Source organism: Oryx dammah, unplaced genomic scaffold, assembly GCF_014754425.2.
Source record: "Oryx dammah isolate SB20612 unplaced genomic scaffold, SCBI_Odam_1.1 HiC_scaffold_2, whole genome shotgun sequence".
NCBI classification, from domain to species: Eukaryota; Metazoa; Chordata; class Mammalia; order Artiodactyla; family Bovidae; genus Oryx; species Oryx dammah.
The window spans coordinates 196,209,309-196,230,443 of record NW_024070186.1 but is presented as its reverse complement, the minus strand read 5'-3'; the positions used below and the strand labels follow the sequence as shown (position 1 = coordinate 196,230,443).

The 21,135-nt window shown below is 57.4% G+C and overlaps 1 protein-coding gene across 1 annotated transcript in view; it reads left to right on the top strand.

The window, feature by feature from the left end:
- SDK1 (sidekick cell adhesion molecule 1) overlaps nucleotides 1–21,135 on the top strand; it is a 734,089-nt gene that overhangs the window by 689,108 nt on the left and 23,846 nt on the right. Inside the window, exons 36-40 of the mRNA XM_040229997.1 lie at nucleotides 2,049–2,164; nucleotides 4,000–4,186; nucleotides 5,905–6,042; nucleotides 10,236–10,397; nucleotides 11,063–11,188. Of these exons, the coding sequence (XP_040085931.1) occupies nucleotides 2,049–2,164; nucleotides 4,000–4,186; nucleotides 5,905–6,042; nucleotides 10,236–10,397; nucleotides 11,063–11,188 (729 nt within the window). The remainder of the gene's footprint in view (nucleotides 1–2,048; nucleotides 2,165–3,999; nucleotides 4,187–5,904; nucleotides 6,043–10,235; nucleotides 10,398–11,062; nucleotides 11,189–21,135) is intronic.

Here is a 21,135-nt window from a genome sequence, read left to right as displayed (position 1 = left end):
TCAGTTTCTCTCTCCCCTGCTTGTGTCCTCATCAGGGAAGTCCTTGTTACGGGCAGGGAGGCACTGTGCCCCAGGATGGGCTGGGGGCCGTGGGAGCCCTGCCCGGGGACAGCGGTACAGGTGGGCCTGCCGCCCGGGATGGAACCGGGCCGGGCAGGGGGAGCTGGGCGTCGCACGTGTCCACCCCCGAGCCGCCATGGGCCCCGGCTCTGCCTCGTCTTCAAGGAGGACGCCCGGGGCAGCGGACGCTCACACGCGGCCCTGGCCCCACTGGGGTGCGGCGGCATCCCACCCAGCCTTTCCCCATCTAATGGCGCCCCAGTCATTTCGCGACAGAGTCACCGACGGCAAACATGCAAAAGACATTAACTTTATTTATGTTTTGGATTATTAATGCGGCTGTTAAAATTCCTCCAGTTAGTTTTGATTGAATTGTTTTTCTGTGTGATTCTGTTGTTTAATGGAGCGGTAAATAAGAATTTCTGATAATGAGGCCGAGCATCTGTCACAACAACCTGGTGAGGGTTATTAACATTTCCATTAGCGGCGGGGTGGGCCGCGGTAACACGAGCCGCACAGTTAGAGCAGAATGAATAGGTGGTGTCAGGCTGAGTGCGTGTTAATTACTATTTTATTCTGCGCTGGGGGGCGGCGGGGCAGGGGCGACTTGAGAAGGTCGTCCTCTCTGCGGAGGCCGCCTCCAGAGGGACCGAGCGCCCAGCCGTCTCCCCCGATGGTGACTGTTTGGTTCCTTCCTCGTGTGGCCGTAAACATACTTGAGCCCAAAGGCAGCGCCCGGGCCACGGGCAGGGCCACGGGGGGTGAGGGTGCTAGGCTGGCATCCTGCCCCCCGCAGCCAGGCCCCGCCCCCGCCACGACAACTCCGGGGTCCAGCCTGTCGTGGAGTTTGCCGGGAGGGGGAGGGGTACCTGGAGGGAGAAGGGAGCGGCCTGCAGGGGGCAGGGGACAGACCGGCCGTTGGGAGTGCCGGGCAGAGAGAAACGTCCCCAGGGCTGGCTGCGTTGTTCTCAGCTGCCCTGAGGCTGCCGGCAAGGCCAGGCCACGGGGCCCTGCCAGTGCCCTTTCACCTTTCACCTGCACCTGCTGACTCCAGCCCAGCACGGTGGGGCGGGGGGAGCCCTCAGGGTGGGAGGAGGACCAGAGGGGTGGGTCCTCCCCGGGGGACATGCGGCCGTGGCCTCTGTGCTCCGTCCCCGAGGTGGGACGCCCGTGGGTCCGAAGACGTCAGCTCCCCCGGGAGCAGGGCTGCGTACCACGGCGTCCTGAACCCCCGACAGGATCACACACACCTTTGTTTTTCTTTTCTGGCTGCACTGTGGTGTGCAAGATCTTAGCTCCCCCACCAGGGATGTAACCTGGGCCTCCGCAGTGAAGGCAGAGTCCTAACCCCTGGATCGCCAGGCCGTTCCCACAAGATGGCCTTTGTTTTCTCCGAGCCCCACGTGGAATTTAGCGTTTCCCTCAGTTGTGGTTACTGGAAAAGACCCTGATGCTGGGGAAGATTGAGGGCAGGAGGAGAAGGGGGCGACAGAGGTTAGGGAGCATCACCGACTCAATGGACGTGAATCTGAGAAAACTCTGGGAGACAGTGAAGGACTGGGAAGGCTGGTGTGCTGCAGGCCTTGGGGTTGAAAAGAGTCGGGCAGGACTTAACGCCTGAACGACTGCCGCAACTCGGTAACGAATGTGACAGCCAGCAGTACAGGAGCTGGGGGCCTGGGTCTCCCAGCCACAGGCCCGTCCCCCTACCCAACGCAGTGAGGATGGAGGTTGCTGACCATCTCTGCTTGTCCCAGGCAACCTCACAGCTCAGTCACACGCACATGGGTTGCTATCTCACCTTTGTCCTCATAAGTGCCGCTGTGTCTCGGTATAAGCCCTTTTCTTTGGGGTTATCCATATTTCACCATGTGCACTCAGAACCGTGGTTCTGAGACGGGTCCGTGGTCGTCCTGGCAGGGACGGGGCCTGGGAGCCCACACGAGTGGGCGGGCTTCTTGGCTGACCCTCTGCTCTCCGCCCCGCAGCCCCCGCCCAGGCCCCGCAGCGCGTGCAGGTGAACCCGCTCACGGCCAGCCAGCTGGAGGTCACATGGGAGCCGCCGCCGCCGGAGAGCCAGAACGGGAACATCCAGGGCTACAAGGCAAGCCCCTCGCGTGGCGCGGTCTTCCCTTGCGGCCACCTGGGGACGAGGGCCGGCAGCCTGGGCCCCCCAGCTCACAGCGGCCCCCTGGCTTTCACCACCCTCTGCGTCCTGCGTCAGCTCACGGCGGCTCTCACCCTCAGAGCCGAGGGCATCGCCGAGGGGCTGGACCGGCTCGGCCCACCTCCCACCGGGCCTGGGGATGGGAGAGGCTCACTGTGCGGCTAGCAGCCCCTCCCTCCCAGGCCGGCCACCCCCTCCCCCCGCCCTGCATCCCCTCGGGGAGCCTCCACCACCTTTGCTGACGGTGCAGGGTGGGGCCTGGGGAGACCAGACCTTGCCCCCAGCTCCGCCCGGTGTCACTACCAGACGCTTCCCGAGTCCTGACTCAGTAGGTCCAGGGCCCGAAAATGTGCATGTGTGGGAAGCTCCCCAGGGTGCCTGGTTCCTGGGGACCTCAGTTTGAGAGCCCCAACACTGACCTGTTCTGAGCCCACATTAACTGAATGTTCCAGAAGTGGGATGGAAGGAAGGCACCAGGCCGTTCCCGTAAAAGCATCGGGCATGAGTAGTCGTGCAAGCTGGTGGGGGCCAGGGAGCCCCTCCCAGGGTCCACCTCCAAGGTCACCCCTGTGGACGGGGCTGGGACCCCATGAGGTCAGCCGAGACCCTCCTGAGGTAAACAGCCCAGGGCCGTCCCTCGCAACCCCCCCAACCCCCAGGGTGAGTCTCCTTGTCTGGCCTGTTGAGCCCCAAGTTGATCAGTCCTCAGACTCTAGGGGCTCGGCCGCCCTGATGACGACTATTGGACCGATTAATTGTCCTCCTAAAAATGATTTCAGTAGCTGTTTTGTGAAAAGAAAGGCCTTCCTCCGTGGCAGAGCCGTTAACCATGATTGATGAGGCGACAGCGAGTCCCCTGGGCCTGGAGGCAAGGTGCTATATGTGTGTGTCCAAAGCGTGTTACCTTCCCAGTAATAGCGTCCTAAACAGACGCTGGCGTGGGTATTGATCTCAGTGTCCAGGTTAGTACGGCCTCTTCGAGCAGAGCGCCTCACTGGCCAGTTCAGAGCGCAGAAGCTGGAGTGCGTCTTGCAGGAGGGAATGAGCGTAGCTAACCCACGAGGGCCATTCCGGCCTGGCCAGACGTGTGGACGCCGGACAGCCGGCCCCCAGCCTGCACGGCCTCTGCTGCTCTGCACCTGGGCCAGCGGCTCTGACTGCCTGGCCCAGGTTACACCCACGGAGCCAAGGCGGATCCGCGGGCCAGGGCTGTCTCTGGGCAGCCTGGCTGGCACTGGCTTGCGGCTGTGGTTCTCTGCCAGCTGTCAAGGGAAACAGTTCAGATGACCTTACAAACCTCTGTGTGTGGGCCTCATGTTCGCCCACAAGCACATAAAAACCAGACACAAGGAAACAGAACCAGGAGAAACACGGGCCACCCAGCAGTGCTGAGCCCAGCGTGGTTCTTCTGCCTGTCATCTGAGGCTGTTTTAATGTCCACAGTATTGGGGCACGTCAGTCGAAAGCTTCGATGGATGTCGCGTTAAAATGCGGGAGCCTCGAGTGAAGTTGGGGGCTGGTGCTGTCCACAGGCTGGAGCAGGGGCTGGATCGGTCTCGCTTATGTCCAGGAGCCTGGTCCTAAGGCACCTTCCTGGCAGTCACCTCTGTCCACAGGCCCCATCCTCCTGGCCTGGCATCTGCAGAGGCGTGCTCACCCCCCCAGGAGCACTGGGGTCCCCCGCCCCGGCTCGGTGGCTGCTTGCCCCCGGGCTGAGACGGGGCGCCACCCCTCCGAGCCACCTGGCCTCCAGCCTCCGATCCTCCCGACAGGTCTACTACTGGGAGGCGGACAGCCAGAACGACACGGAGAAGATGCGGGCACTGTTCCTGCCCGAGACCACGGCCAAGCTGAAGGACCTCACCAGCCACACCAAGTACCTGGTCAGCGTCTCGGCCTTCAACGCCGCGGGCGACGGGCCCCGGAGCGAGCCCCAGCCAGGCTGCACCCACCAGGCAGGTAGGAGCACGCGAGCCTCCCGCCGACCGCCCAGGTCACCCCCTGCCCTGCCGCTGCCCCCTGCCCCGCCACTGACCCTGCCGACTGCCCGGGTCACCCCCTGCCCCGCCGCTGCCCCCTGCCCCGCCGCTGCCCCTCGCCCCGCTCCAGCTCCCCCAGCTCCCCACTCTGCCGGTCCTGAAACTCGGAGGTTTCTGGGTCTGCCCCACGTGGTGTCTCCCGCCCCCAGCCTGGGCCCACTGCATGGAGCTGCTTGCTGTGAGCCATGCGGTGTGGTGGGGGGACAGGCTTCCAGCTGCACGAGGCCTTGTCCCTCGAAGGCAGGATTCGCCCCAGGCCCCTGGGGGCTTCTCTCGGGTCCAGCTCCCAGAGTAGGGATCCCCTTGTCTGTTGACCTGCTGAACCTGGGCTGCAGTGTGGGCCCCCTTGGGGCCTCAGCTGCAGAGCCCTCCGGAAGCAGCTGGCCTGCCGTCTCTCAGGCACATGTCCCCGGGCTGGTCCCAGAGCGTGCCTGGGCTGCCCTGCCGGGGGTCACACTGCCCGTGGCCTCCTCTCCTCACCCACCGTGTGTTCTGAGCTGATCGCTCACTGTCCTGGTGACTCTCGGAATCCCCTGTGCCCTGGGGGGCTTTGTGAGGCCGGCCAGGCCTCCCAAGGGAAAGGAGGCTGGGCCTGGGGTCCCGGGAGCTCTGAGGGGCTTCGTGAGATCCAGAGGGTCACAGGCCAGCAAAGTAGGTTCGGGAGCCCATGGGATACAGACCCTCCTCTCAGGGTTCCCCAACATTCTGTGGGTTCAGTCTTCCTGGGAGCAGGGGCCCCCAAGTGCTTTGCCTCGCACAAGATGACTATAGCCGGATTGTAGGGGCTGCGCCCTTGGGACCTGTCCGGCAGTCCCTGCAAAGCCAGGAAGGGGCCATCATGGACTCAGTGGGAAGGGACAGAGCTGTGTGGCTGAGAGTGGGAGGCAGGGACCCTCGGGCACAGTGGGCCTGGCCGATCGTGGGGCCACAGGACCCCCAGGGATGGGGGAGGGCGGAAGCAGGGCAGGAGGGGCTGGTTTAGTGGGCATTTCTCATCTCCGAGGGGAACCAGGCTGGGGGCATGTCAGTCCCCATGTGGTGGGGGTAACTCAGGGCTCCAGTTCAGGTGGACGGGGGCCTTGGGTGGGTCGGCCTGCTCCCTGACCCCTGGCCGGCCTCTGAGTCTGCTGGGAAAACGTGTCTCCCCGCTCAGGGTGGCCTGCGAGCTCCCCCATCTCCAGACCAAGGGGGACCATGAGATGGTTGGGCACCGGGGGGCCCCAGATGAGGACGGCCCCGCAGAGGGAGAGGAGAGGAGGGCAGGGCCTTCAGCCACCACCCTCCACGGAGCCTGGCCCCCCGGAGGCGCAGGCCTGGAGCTGACCGTGCTGTCTGCGCGGCGCTTCCTGTCTCTATGATTCGTTTTTACACCTTTGTCACCGTGCTTCTCAGGCTCCTTTGTGCTTAAACACCGTCGTTTCCTCTGCTCCTCTCGGGAGGGTTTGAGTTTTCAATTGACCCTGGTAGGTTGGGGATGCTCAGTAAATCTCCTTTACACCCCACGTGGCATTGAACCTGCGCCAAGTCGAAAATAACATCTGATAAACATCTCTGTTCCGGGCGGAGGCGTGGACACAGATGCAGGTGATGTCTTGCTATAAAAGGAGCTTCAGTGAACATCCTGTCCTGTTCCTCCAGCTCCCGGGACCCCCAGCTTTTTGGCCTTCTCGGAAATAACCTCCACCACACTGAACGTTTCATGGGGCGAGCCCGTGGCGGCTAACGGCGTCCTGCAGGGCTACCGAGTGGTGTATGAGCCGCTCGCACCCGTCCAAGGTAAGCCTCGCAGGGCCTCGACGGCGGGAAGAGGCGGGTGAACGGGCCGAGCGCGCGGTGCGTTCCGCACAGCCACCCTCCTGGGGCGCCTACCCGAGTCTTCACCACCTGCTGCTCCTGAGGCCCCAGGGCTTGTTGCACCCAGGCACCACGTGGGCATCGTGGCCAGAGGAGGCACTGGGCCCAGACGCTGCCCCCAGCTGCTCCTCCGGCCACCCTTCATTCTGACGTTTATTCAGCGAGGGCTTTTTTAGGACATATGCACCGTGGGCTTGCAGGATGTTCCCTTCCCAGAGACTGAAGCTGAGCCCCAGGGCCCGGAGCACACCCTGGGGGCTGAGTGGGCCTTTCTCTCTGCCCCTCTGTGTGCCCAGGACAGCGGTGCAGAGGAGGGCGGGGAGCCCCTGGTCATAGACGCAGGCAGACTGTAAAAGTTATGGATTGTTTAATGTCTAGGAGGGAAAGATACCACCCACACATCCAACGATCCTGGCTCTCCACTTAAAGCGCCGCGATAAACGTTTCCTTTAAAAATAAGCACATTCAACTAAAACAGGGAGTTGATGTGAAGAAGAAACTTTAAGCCCTAGATTTTATCTCATCGCATCTCAACCGCCATGGGCCCTGAGATTCATGGTTATTTTATTAAGTGCTGAGGAAGAAAAAAGGCCTCTGATGCGCTCCAGCCTAGGCCTCGTGTGCAGCGCCAGTCCCGAGCTACATCCCAGATCAGACATGGACGCATGAGGAGCACGCGTCTCAGAAAATCCATGAACTTTGGTAAATAGCAGGAGAGGCGGCGTGTGGACACAAGCTGTCCAACAGCCAAGAGGCCGGGGCCACGTTGACTCAGCCCCGCTCAGTCTGGGGACAGGCGGCCTGGGCGTGGCTGAGGTCGCAGTCACAGCCCCAGAGGCCCTGGAGGAGATGGGCCAGGATCTTGCTCGTCCAGTGGCCAGGAAGGGCCGAGAATTACCGCACACTAGCGTTTTGCTCGCCCACGTGAGTGGGGGCGGAGACTCGGCGCTCTTTCACGCGGCCACTGCCCCGGCTCCTGTCTGGAGCCCAGGTTCCTGGCGAGCACGTCCCAGGCCCCGCCTCCTGCTCGTCTGTCCGTTGCCCTGTCTAGGGCTGGGGCTGCCGCCCGTGACGGTGACAGCACCAGTGACTGCCAGTGCCCAGCCCGGCCGGAGGAGCCCCGGGGCTGCCTCTACCCTCAGAGCTGCCCTGAGCGGGCCCACCCGCCCCCTGACAGCTCTGGCCCTGCTCCTGCAGGAGCGAGGCTGACCTCAGGCCTCACGCTTCCCCCAGGCGCCCCGGCAACCAGCACACACCCCATCCCTAGGGGCAGAGCCCAGCCTGCTGCCCGAGTGCCACCCTGGTGACCTTCCAGACGCACCCTGCTCACCACCAACCCGGGCCCGCTTCTCAGGATCCCACCCGGAGCCTGCCTGGACTGTGGGCCGTGGCCGCTCCCTGAACCCCTGATTCTTTAGTCACACGCTGGGCCCGAGCCCTTCCGGCCTCCACGGCCCTCGGCCCAGGAAGGCGGGGTCTGCCAGGCAGGGCTGCGGGAAGGCCGTGCCTAGGGCGGGGCAGGGCCGCTGGTGACAGATGTGGGGCCGAGCACGGGAAGCCGTTACTCTGGGCTCGGCTGGGGGCCTCGCACTGGCCAGCGCTGGTTGACGCCAGAACAGCAGCCACTTCGGGGCAAGGGGGCGCTTAGGAAGTGTTTGCACACAAGTCCCCACACCTTGGCCTGTCCCTCCCCAGGGCCCCCCAGTTCCTGGATTATGTATCCCCCCCGCTTAGGGCGGCCGGCCAGTCTGATGAGCGTGCGGGCCCCTTGAGTGGGGGTCTCCTGGAGAAGCCTGGCCCCCTTCACCGTGGGATCCGGGATCCCCAGAGGCAACCATGGAAGTGGTGACAGGGGCTCCAGACAATTTCGATACGTTCACGTGTCTCAGAGGGCCCGGTGTCTCCCGGAAACACGGCTGCAAACACAGGGGACCCTCAGGTGTCTTCATTCTATGTCGGCTCTCTGTGGCAGCTGGCTCCCTGTGAAGACCACCAAGGATGTGATATGTACGTTACACACGCGCACACGCACGTTTGCAGTGAAGACAGTAAACAGAAGTTGTGAAGCAGCGCCCTCGCCCCGGCTGACCCTGCGTGCCCCGCCCCGGGCCCAGACCTGGTGGGCTGCCTTCAGCCCAGGGAGCAGGGGCCTAGCGGACCCAGGAGAGCCCGGGGCCACCTGGGTGTTGCCCCAGCCCTCAGAGCACCAGGCCCTGATCCTGGGAATCTGATTCCGTGGAAGAGCTGTTTTTATGTTTTCTAAAAATGTCTTTTAAATGGGGGAAAGATTGAAGGCAGGAGGAGAAGGGGGCGAAAGAGGATGAGACGATTGGATGGCATCACTGACTCAATGCACATGAGTTTTAGCAAGCTCTGGGAGACGGTGAAGGACAGGGAGGCCTGGCATGCTTCAGTCCATGGGGTCACAAAGAGTCGGACATGGCTGAGCTACTGAACATCAACAACAAAATGTTTTAAATGGAAATATTTTAGGAAATTGCACCATGAGGCTTTGAGGTGCAGGGCACAGTTTTAAAATGGACAAACGAACAAGATTCTGCTGTGGTTGGGATGGAATGGGGGGTTGGGATGGGATGGGGGTGGGGGCACAGAGTGCGCAAAATCTGTGCCCAGGGTTGTTTCTACTCTAAGGAGAAGGTATTTCTTTTTTAACAACAAAAAAGGTGGGGGGTGCTGCTCTGCCAAAAACTATACATCCCACAGGACCCCCAGCATCAGCTGGTGACGGTCTCCGTGTGTGCGGGCTGTCCCCCCCAGGAGCCCTGTCCAGAGCGATGGAGCTGAGGGGCGGCTTCGCTGGGCAGAAACAGCCCTGCTTCTCCAGTGCAAAGCTCTGACCAGGCAAAAGCCACCAGAATCGCTCTGAAATAATTGGGAAGAGAATGACTTAGCTGAGCAAGTGTTTGATAAAGGGCGTGATGTGAATGCAGAAAGCCACGAGAAGGGACCCTGGGACCCGCAGGACTGGAAGGGTTTGCTCTGGCGACTTGGAAGCTGGACCCATTTTGCACAAGGATACGCTTTTGGGGGCTCTTCTGAGGTCAAGGCTGCCCCAGGACTCGAGGTGCAGAGAACACCGGCCGTTCGCAGTGAGCGCAGACAGGCGGCCCACGGTCTCGGGAAACCTGGTGGTCCTCTGTGCGGGGGACGCAATGGGGTGGACCCTGGACCCTGGACTGCAGGCACCGGGCATAGCTTGTCCACTCGGCCTCTGCTGACCGACCCCACCACAGCCTGACGCCCCACCCAGAGGTGCCCGGTGCCGGCGGCACGTGGGAGGCTCGGAGAAGTCCTGCAGTCTAGAGCTTCCGTAGCTTTTTTGTTCAAACGCCTCGTTTTCAAACTTGTCATAAAGAACCTTATTTTCCCTCCTGGAAAAGGCTGCATTTATGTATTTTTCAGGATGTATCTTCCCCCCAAAATGTTGAAGCTCTGTTTTCTAATTAAACACCGTGCAGCCAGCATCGCGCGCGCTCTGTCCCCGTGTCTGAGGGCGAGGGCTCCGGGCCATCCCGGTCTCTGGGTGGAGGCACCGCTGTCCGTGGTGACAGGTTCTGCATCCTCACGTCAAGTCCCAGACGAAGCTATGCTTGTCGTGCGTGGCCGAGGCCTTTACACCACAGGGTGGTCCCCACTGGGCGGGGGAAGGGGTGCACCTTTAACCTCAGAAGTCTTCCTGAGTCTTCCTCTCCCATGATCTCTCTGCCAGGACTGAGTCGAGAAGCCCGAGGTCGCCTCCGACATGACTCAGGACTTTGCGGGAAGGGGCCCTCCAGACCCCAAGGCCCTGCCCTCTGGGTGGTGCTGGTCGCCGGGGTTCTGTGCCCCCGACCCAACCAGCCAGCCTGACCACCTCCTCCCACGTGTTGTCAGGGTGCTTCTTCCCTTGTCAGCACCCGCTTATCAAGCTTAGACTCTAATTGCACTTATCTGTGCTGAAAATTGGCCATTATCACCACTTAAACGCCTCCTAATTGTAAGAAATACTTCCTTAGCAGACCGAGAGGCCTCCGCCGTTGATATCAGAGCCGGGCAGGCAGGCGGGGCTCAGGGCCCCTCTGAATCTGCCCCTCTCCCCATTCCTGCGGCTCTAGGGGTCAGCAAAGTGGTGACTGTGGACGTGAAGGGGAACTGGCCGCGCTGGCTGAAGGTGCGGGACCTCACCAAGGGAGTCACCTACTTCTTCCGCGTGCAGGCGCGGACCATCGCCTACGGGCCCGAGCTGCAGGCCAACGTCACAGCCGGGCCGGCCGAGGGTGAGTAGCCAGCCCCCTCCATCCTCTTGCGGGTCTGTCTGCACCCCAGCGAGCCGTCATGGCCGCTCAGAACTGGCTTCAGCTCGGGTCTCTGTTGGTCCCGTTGTCTTTTTTTTTTTTTTCAACTTTTGACTGCACCCCATGCCGTGTGGGACCTTAGATCCTCAACCAGGGATCAGCCCAGGGCCCCCTGCAGTGGCAGCAGGGGCCCCCAGGGGAGTCTCTCGGCCCTGTAAGAAAGCATGTATTAACACGAGAGTCTGAACGTGAACACGTTCAGTATAGATGAGCAAATTCCTAGGCATGTCAAGTTTGTATTTCTTTTCTGGGAAAATTATTAAGACAAAATAAGGGCATTCAATTCAAGATACACAAGAAAATTTTGAAGTTTTCACACATGAGGCTGAGCCAAGGTTTCCACTTCACAAACGACCTTGGCCCCTGTTTACGGAGTGCTTAGGGAGGTGAGTCCAGGGCAGCAGATCCAGGGGGCACCTCCACGCCTCACCTCTCTTGATCCTCTGAGGGACCTGTGAGGCCTGCGTCGGCCCACGCCCTGCCCCCACTCTCCAGAGGAGGAGCCCGAGACTGAGCTCAGTGGTCCTGCCTGGAGAGGCTCCGCGGGCGAGGAGGCCCCAAAGCCCCCTGCTCTGCTCTGTCCACAGGGTCCCCGGGCTCCCCTCGAGACGTCTCGGTCACCAAGTCCACCTCTGAGCTGACCCTGCAGTGGACAGAGGGCCAGGCCGGCAGGACGCCCACCACAGGCTACGTCATCGAGGCCAGACCCTCAGGTAGGGTGGGCGCCACCCCGAAACTGTGTCCCTGCATCTGTACAAGGAGGGACGTGTCCAAGCCGCGGGCCCGCCTGGCAGTATCTCCCTGATGACAAGGGGACCGAGGGAGTGGTGCTGAAATGAGAGCCTCCCTCTCACTCCCCCCACCCTCTGTTTTCATAACCATGACTGTGCTCATAACCTCACGGGCATCAGCCCCACGGCAAGGTGGCCCCGTGAGCCGGGTTTAGGGGAGGGTAACCGTCACTCGATACACATGCTGAGGACTTAGGGCCCCTCACGCAGCTCTCGGCTCACCAGTGACAGCCGCAAGTGGCTCAGAGACAGGCTGAGGGTCTCGGCGGACTGCGTCCTGCTCCCTCCTCACTGTGAGCCTTCCTGCCAGGAGTGGTGCCCACGTCACCTGCTGAGAGCGAGGCTGAGACCCACCCGACCCCGTCCGCCCTGAGGGCTCTCCCCTTCCTTCGGTTCAGTTAGTACCTTTTGTTGTTGTTGTTCAGCTGCTCAGTCGTGTCCGACTCTTTGCGACCCCATGGACTGCAGCAGGCCAGGCCTCCCTGTCCATCACCAACTCCTGGAGTTTGCCCAAACTCATGTCCATCGAGTCGGTGATACCACCCAACCATCTCATTCATCCTCTGTCGTCCCCTTCTTCTCCGGCCTTCAATCTTTCCCAGCATCAGGGTCTTTTCCAATGAGTCGGCTCTTTGCATCAGGTAGACAAATGTTGGAGCTTCAGCTTTTAGGAAGGACTTATTGGAAAATGAACTTCTGATGGGTTAAGTCTGGTGTTCCGGCCGGGGGTGGGGTGTTGCCCACACAGGAGCACAGCACGTTCAGACGGCTGCACAGCTCAGCACGAACCTCTGAGGGTGAGCGTACCTGGTGGGCCAGCGCCACGCTCAGAAAGCAAATCGCCAGGTCCCTCCCGCTAGATGGAGTCCAGCTCTGGGCGCGTTTCAGACTACGGTCTAAAGCAGCTATTAGACCAGGAGGAAGGGGCCCTGAAGCTGCAGACCCCACAGTGTCACAGGCGCCCCTCCTCCCCAGCAAACTGGTTCTGAGAGGTTGCTAATTAGAAGTGCCACTACAGACTTCTAAGCAGAAACCTGGTCCATAAACCAAGGCAGTTTCTATGAAACGTGAATGATTCTTTGGCTCCCACTCCCATGCTCAGCCCCCCAGCCTAGGACCCGGCCAGTTTCTGATAAGCAGGGTGTTTGTCCTGTGCTGGGAACAGGACAAATCTGGGGCAGGCCCAGGCTCAGCCACCACCGTGGCTAAAAGGCCCCTGGGGTCTGGGCCCAAACAAGGCTGTGGAGGCCATGCTGACCCAAAGGAAGCAAGCTGTTTGCCCCTCAAATGCAGGGGTTACCCTGCTCGCTCCCCAGGCCCCTGCAGTGTTCATGGATAGAATTCTGGAGCTCCAATGATTTAGATGGAAAAAAAAATATGTTTTTATCATCACTAACCTCTAACTGAAAGTAGCACTTCCTTCACTGATAAACGCACGGTAGCTTCCTCCGCTGCTGTAACCGAGCACCGAGCACACGGCGGCTTAAATAACAGAGACGTGCCGTCTCCCAGTTCCGGAGGCGGGAAGCCTCAGATCAAGGTGTCGGCAGGGCTGGTTCCCAAGGCGGGCCGAGCCGGGGGTGGGGGGGTCCGGTCCAGCGCCTCCCCTGCCTCCTGGGCCATCGCCCACAGCCTCCGTGGTGCCTTGGCTTGTGGCAGAAGCATCACCCAGGCCCCGACCTTCCTCGTCACCTGGCCTCCTCTCTGTGTTCCTGCCTGCGTCCAAATGTCCCCTTTTTATTTCTTTTCTTCATTTACTGTTTTGGACGCACTAGGTCTTCTTTGCTGCACGTGAGCTTTCTCCAGTCGCAGAGAGGGGGGCCCACTCTCTAGTCATGGTGCGTGGCTTCTCTTGCTGCAGAGCACGCGCTCTCGGCGGGTGGGCCTCAGTAGCTGTGGCCCACAGGCTTCGTTGCTCCGTGGCATGTGGGATCTTCTCAGAGCAGGGGTCGAACCCGTGTGCCCTGCGCTGGCAGGTGGATTCTTAGCCCCTGAATCGCCACGGAAGTCCCTACTTTCCCCTTCTTAGAAGGGCCCATCATACGGAACTAGGGCCCACCCGCATGACCGCATCTTAGTTAATTACATCTGCAGAGACCCTATTTCCAAATAAGATCACGTTCTGAGAGCCTGAGGATCAGGCCTCGAGGGTGTGAATGACAAGGGGCTCCAATTCAGTCCAGGACAGGAGGTGAGAGGCCACCTAAGTCACTGCGGTGGCTGTGAGGCTGCCGGCAGCAGGAGTCACGGCTGCGTCCGCATCACGTGCCGGCCGTGGAGAGACTCCCCCCGATCCTTCACACTCATCCTTACGCTGGAATCACGTCGCCCACAGACCCTGCTCTACCTCCTTATCCAAGGCGTTCGTGACAAAGCCAAGACTTCCGAGTTCCCTGGTGTGAGGCTGTCACGGAAATCCACGTTTCTCCACCACGTCTTCCAAAGACCGCATGGCTCACCCAGGGCGCCGAGAAGACCCACGTGGCCCAGACCCTCCTCACAGCGTGGAGACGCACATGGCTGTGAACCTCCGGGTACCGCCAGGCACTTAGCATCACCAGTGTTACTCGTTTCCTTTTCCGCTGTATTCCACACATCTGAAACCACTCTGAGACGGGGTCCTTCAAAGTCAGCCCTCTGTCAGAGGGTCCACGGCACCGAGAAAAGATAAGGAAACCTTAGTCTCAAGCAGCGGCCCCCAGGTCCTCAGCCTCCATGATCTAACGCCTGCTGGTCTGAGGTGGAGCCGATATAATCACAATAGAAACAAAGTGTGCCTCAAACGCAACGCGCTTGAATCATCCTGAACCGCCCCCCCCCCAGCCCTGTCCGTAGAAAACTGTCTTCCAGGAAACCCGTCCCTGGCGGCAAAAAGGCTGGGGACCACTGGAGACAAGATGCGCCCACGACGCTTCCTGAGTCGCTTTCCTCTGCCTGAAAGCGGGCTGCCAGCAATTTCCCTTCTCCAGCAGCCGACTGGACCAGGGCAGGCTGACCGGCTCACCGTCCAGCCTCTGAAAGTCGAGATAGACGCCCCCTGCACTCCAGGATGGAGGCCTGCAGCTGCTTGGAGTCAGATGAAACGTGGTTACAGATTGTCAATGTTTAAGCTCTTGCCGGTACCGTGAGCTTTGGAGCTCGGCTGTCATCTGTTACAGGCCTCATTGCACAGAGAGTTAAATATGGCACCGTCTTGCTGCCGCCCCCCAAGCCCTCTGTGGGGCAGTGGAGTCTGAAGGGAGCTTGGTTGTGGTGTGGGCCCCTGGGACAGGGAGTTTTTGCTCAGAGGATGCCCAGGGTCTGGGAAGACTGAGCCCATTTGGGGGAGGCCCCCAGGGGCCCCAGGGTGCCTACTGTTCACCCACCAATCTCATCTCCATCTTGCCCTAAAAGGCATGGAGCTCACCCACTTGGCTAGTCCGGGAGGGCGGCCAGCAGGCCTGGACAACCCGGGCAGGGCCATGCACCCCTGTGCGTCTGCATGTTAACTGCAGCCAGTTCTGCTGATGAGCAGGCAGGGATCAGGACCGTCCCCAAGATAAAGAAACACAAAAAGACAAAATGGATGTCTGAGCAGGCCTTACAAATAGTTGAGAAGAGAAGTGAAAGGCAAAGGAAGAAAGGAAAGAGATACCCATCTGAATGCAGAGTTCCAAAGAATAGCAAGGAGAGATAAGAAAGCCTTCTTCAGTGGTCAATGCAAAGAAATAGAGGAAAACAATAGAATGGGAAAGACTAGAGATCTCCTCAAGAAAATTAGAGATACCAAGGGAACATTTCATGCAAACATGGGCTTAATAAAGGGCAGAAATGGTATGGACCTAACAGAAGCAGAAGGTATTAAGAGGTGGCAAGAATATACAGAAGAACTATACAAAAAAGATCTTCATGACCCAGATAACCATGGTGGTGTGATCACACACCTAGAGTCAGACATCCTGGAGTGTGAAGTTGAGTGGGCCTTAGGAAGCATCACTACAAACAAAGCTAGTGGAGGTGATGGAATTCCAGTAGAGCTTTTTCAAATCCTAAAAGATGATGCTGTGAAAGTGCTGCACTCAATATGCCAGCAAATTTGGAAAACTCAGCAGTGGCCACAGGACTGGAAAAGGTCAGTTTTCATTCCCATCCCAAAGAAAGACATTGCCAAAGAATGCTCAAACCACTGCACAATTGCACTCATCTCACACGCTAGCAAAGTAATGCTCAAAATTCTCCAAGCCAGGCTTCAACAGTACGTGAACTGAGAAATTCCAGATGTTCAAGCTGGTTTTAGAAAAGGCAGAGGAACCAGAGATCAAATTGCCAACATCTGTCGGATCATTGAAAAAGTGAGAGTTCCAGAAAAACATCTACTTCTGCTTTATTGACTATGCCAAAGCCTTTGACTGTGTGGATCACAACAAACTGTGGAAAATTCTTCAAGAGATGGAAATACCAGACCACCTGACTTTCCTCCTGAGAAATCTGTATGCAGGTCAGGAAGCAACAGTCAGAACTGGACATGGAACAACAGACTGGTTCCAAATCGTGAAAAGAGTATGTCAAGGCTGTATATTATCACCCTGCTTATTTAACTTATATGCAGAGTACATCATGAGAAATGCTGGTCTATACGAAGCACAAGCTGGAATCAAGATTGCCGGGAGAAATATCAATAACCTCAGATAAGCAGAACCTTATGGCAGAAAGCCTCTTGATGAAAGTGAAAGAGGGGAGTGAAAGAGTTGGCTTAAAACTCAACATTCAGAAAACTAAGATCATGGCATCTGGTCCCATCACTTCATGGCAAATAGATGGTGAAACAATGGAAACAGGGACAGACTTTCCTTTTTTGGGCTCCAAAATCACTGCAGATGGTGACTGCAGCCATGAAATTAAAGACACTTGCTCCTTGGAAGAAAAGCTAAGACCAACCTAGACAGCATATTAAAGAGCAGAGATGTTACTTTGCCAACAAAGGTCTGTCTAGTCAAGGCTATGGTTTTTCCAGTAGTCATGTATGGATGTGAGAGTTGGACCATAAAGAAAGCTGAGTGTTGAAGAATTGATGCTTTTGAACCGTGGTATTGGAAAAGACTCTTGAGAGTCCCTTGGACAGCAAGGAGATCCAACCAGTCCATCCTAAAGGAAATAAGTCCTGAATATTCATTGGAAGGACTGATGCTGAAGCTGAAGTTCTAATACTTTGATCACCTGATGTGAAGAACTGACTCATTGGAAAAGACCCTGATGCTGGGAAGGGTTGAAGGCAGAAAGAGAAGGGGACAATAGAGAATGAGATGGTTGGATGGCATCACCGACTCGATGGACATGAGTTTGAGCAAGCTCCGGGAGTTGGTGATGGACAGGGAAGCCTGGCGTGCCGCAGTCCCTGGGGTCAGAAAGAGTTGGACACGACTGAGCACTGAACTGAACTGAACCAAATTCTGCTGATGCTCTGACACGAACACCCCAAACTGAACAGCTACTAAGGAAATTCACACAGGACTAGAACGCAAACTCCCTCCCAGTCCTGGAGAAGGGTGGTCAGCGAGCACGGACTCGGCCCCAGACCCCGCCGGACAGTCCTGCTGGAGGTTCACTTCTGGGGTTTTGAGAAGGTGTCCTCCCAGTCGGTGTTGCTAAGCTCCGGGGAAGGCAGTGGGAGCTGTGCAGTGGGCATATGCAGCTGATTTATTTACACAAATTATTCTGAGGCGTTTTGCTGTGTAGATCAAGAAGCCTCATTTACATATTTACACAATAGGCAGGAATGGCACTGAAGGAGCTATAAATATATTTTCCTCTCCAAAGCAGCCACGAAATACACACATGCAAGGAGACATTGTGTTGCTTTTTTCACAAATAATGTATTAGCCCGGAGATGGGCGCGGCTGAGATGGATTACGGTCCTTGGTCCCTGGGTGGGGGGTGGGGGTCTTCCCCAAAAACTTTCAGTCCTCCTGGGAGCCCCCCAGGCCCCTCCCCACTCATTCTGTCCACTTGCAGTCTTTGACTGCAGGACTTTTCAGCTGAACAGAGGAAAACAGTGTTTTGCCGAAGGTTTAAAAATCCACGGAAGTTGCTGAGTCAGCACCCTCAGCAGGCGCCCTGTGGTTGGTTCTCACTGTGCCACCGGCCTGTGCTCACGCCCGTCTCCCTCACAGCCCCTGGTGACAGCCTCCTCGGATGTTTATTCCAGGGCTGGGCCCCCATCACAGGCCATCCTTTGCATTTCAACATTCATCTTGTATGTCTGCCTTAAACAAGGACCAGATAAAATACAATTTTTTTTAAATCAGATGTATTTAGCCTCAAATTTAATCCCCACCATGTAAGTTAAATTTCTGACCCAGACCATTTTTTCAAAGAGAAATGGCAGCATTCAAGAAATAAACGGGCTTCCCCAGTGAGTCAGTAGTGAAAACTCCACCTGCCAGTGCAGGAGACCTGACGTGGGTTGAAGATCTCCTGGAGAAGGAAATGGCAACCCACCCCAGTGTTCTTGCCTGGGAAATCCCCTGGACGGCGGAGTCTGGCAGGCTACAGTCTGTGGCGTCGCGGGAGAATCAGACACGACTTAGAGACCAAACACCACCAAGAAATGAACAGCTGCAGGCTCAGAACTGCAAGGCGACATGCACGTTCATTGGTGAGTTAGTGGCACCAGAAATCTCGGGCCATGAATGACAGTTTCATTCAGTGTGGAGACTGCCTGACTGTCCAGGAAATCAGACTTTTGTATTGGCATCTGCCTGCGCTTCTGGGTGTTGGGGGACCCACGGAGCGCAGACCCCGGGATGTGCCTGCGCCAGGCAGGGCTCTGGTCAAGAGGGAGGTCTTCCTGGTTCCTGGTGCTGAGGATGTCATCCCGGAGACATGGGCCTCCTGCCGCCACCAGGCGAGGAGGGAGGTGCTGGCCCCGAAAGCGAAGAGTCGCCTTGCTCCATTCCCTGGAAACAAGCTGGTCGGGGCAGCAGCCTATGTGGACAGAGGGTGCCTGCTTTCCTCGAGGCCATTCAGAATTAGCCATCTTCCTGTTTTAGGAAACAAACACTGCCATAGGGCGGCCCAGACCAGGAGCTTCTCTCTTTAAAGGGAAACTGGTGGCGGGGCCGCACTGTGTGGGTGGAGAGCTCTCCGCCCAAGTCAGCGCAGATGGAGGCGTGTGACCGGAGTGGTTTATCCGGCAACATTCTGCGGCATTCATTTCTCAGCGCTCCCCCATCTTCTTACTCACTCTGGTGTTCTCCCAGGAGTGTCTCAGTAACAGGAGTCCAGGAAGGTTCCGGGGGTCCCCGAAGGGGGGCCAGGCCCAGCAGACACCGCGAATACCTCAACACAGACGTCATGTGGCCCCGGCCTGAAGGTCAGCGTCACCACCAGGGAGGTCAAAGGCCTGGTCCTCAGGCCTGGGGCGTCAGCCACCTAGGGATGCGGCTTTGGGAAACACAGCCACTGTTTCCCTCAGGCCAATCTAAGCTCCCCACGAGGGTGGGGAGGGGAAGCTGGCTGGGGTCTCCAGGGCACCCAGCGGGGTAGCCTCATCTGGGATCTGAGAGCGGGCCAAGCACATCCCCAGAAACACACAAATGTTGATCAAGATGGACATTCAAGCCCAGGGATTATCCTGGTGCGTGGAAAATCTGTTGCACAAATCTCATTATGCTTAATAGTTCTATAATGTTATTTTCCCCCCTAATTTGTAGACATACTTTTCTCCATCATTGATCTATTGAGATATTTAATGACACAGTACAGAGGAGGTAAACAGTCGGTAGTGGAGAGGCAGAGTGGATGTTCCAACGGCCACCAGGGGTTTCTGCCGGCCGGGATCACGGCATGAGCATCAGCGCAGATAAACAGCCCAGAGGGTCACAAGTGGAGCCGAAAATGCTGAGTATGCTGGTTTTGGAAAGGCAGAATTAAGCAGAACAAAAATACAAACTTTTTTCTATTAATTCAGAAGGAAATTCTCTTGGTATGACTTCCCTCCTCCCAGCGTTTTTCCATGTAAAGTAAATCGTCTTGTGTTGAGATTCCGTATCAATATTTTAAAAACGTTTTTATGAAAAATACACATAATTCCTGGAGCTATGACAGAGCATTTAAAATAAAATGTGGCCTCTGGGTGATGGGAGAGGAAGGGGAAATCATTTTTTTTTTAATTCAAGTAGCAGGAAAGTATTACAGAAACCTTCGTGCCAAAGACACTCAGAGAACCCACCGCAGGAGTGCTCGAGCCGCTGAGGACAGTCTGGGAGCACCTCTCATGGTCTTGTTAGTCCCTTAATTACAGTGACTTTAGGCACTATCCGGTGTATTAGGGTCTGTGTTTTTCCTTTAGTCTCTTTCACAGCATAAAACTATCTTCTTAGAGGGAAAACACCACACGATTCACCCAATGTTTAAAGCCCTTGGAACAATGACTTGCTCATAGTAAGCACTAAATAAACAGTGGTGGTTATTTTATTGAAAACTTGCTTGTGCCAGGCCCTATGAAAAGCTATGGGGGCATAAGGATGGGTGGATGGATGGATGATGGATGGATGCAAAGATAAACAGATGGATGGGTAGATGGGAGGGTAAATGGGTGGGAGAAAGGAAAGATGGATGGAGAGAGGGAGGGAGGGGAGAGAAGAAGGAAGGAAGGAAAGTGGTAAGAAACGGGGGGTGAATCATGTCAACCGACATCTATTGAACTCTTGAAACATTCGCGAGCCCATTGGTACAGACAGACAGGTAAACGTCAAGAAGTGTCCGGGAGGCCCAGAGGCGGACACTGCCATCTCTTCCCAGAGTGCAGGAGTGGGTCGGGGCTGGCCTCCAGGAGGTGACTCTGAAAGGGTGAGATGACCTTGTTGGTTTTCCTCCACCCCCACCTGTAGATTCTTCAGAGCTCATTGAGAACAGAAGTCTCATCTGGCTCCCTGTTGGCTGGAACAGGGCCTGAGCAGAGCGTGAGCTCTGAAGTGATTGTGGATGGAGCGGGCGGGCAGAGGGTGTGGCGGGGAGCAGGGCCTCCTGAGGCCTCCAGGCGAGGGAGCAGGGGCTGCAGGAAAGCGCACCCTTCACACCAGAAATCGAGCACAGAGAACAATCGAACGTGCGAACGCTAATGGTCTCAGAAGGAAGAGGAAGCTTAAGCGATGACTTGCCATTTGGACGTTGTTAAGGGTAATGGGTGTCTTGGTGAGCATTTAGAAATAGTCATCGCGTTCCTGCTCTGTACCGAGATCTGTGCCTTTCAAGTCTCGCCCGCATCCATTCCTTCGTTAACCCGTGACTACAAGTGCTTAACTGGAGCTCACGGTAAGCCCTGTGCAAACACAGACTCGCACGTGGGTGATCGTCTGTTGACCGTGGGGCTGATCCTCTCGAGCCGCTGCTGTTCCGAGGTGTGTGATGAGGCTGTTTCCCAGAGAGCCGTCCTCCCTGTGAAGCATGCACGTTCAAATGCGCTGTTCCTCTCCAGATCACCTGCTCTTTGTAAAAGATCACCTACCTGCTCCTGCAACAGAATTTATAATTCACAGAGGATCAGTGCTTCAAACGAACAGTGTGGGCCCGGAGCCCACTTTTCACCCAACAAGCTCCTTAGAGACGGGATTTCGCAAACACTCGCGGGGCGTGCTGCTTACTGAGCACTCCATCAGTACTGACTCGTTCAGTCCCTGAGGCACTCCTGTGATGTAGACGTCCTTTGTTGCCCGTGCTCTCTGGTGAGGCACAGAGAGGTTAAACCCTCTCCCTAAGGTCACACCGCTCACGCGTGGTGAGGCAGCTTCGCACCAAGGCTGTCTAGCTGCTTCCTTTCTCTCTGTGTCCGATTTTCTGGCTTCAGTTTCAGTTTTCTTATCGTTTTCCTGTGTCAGGGTTGAAGGAGA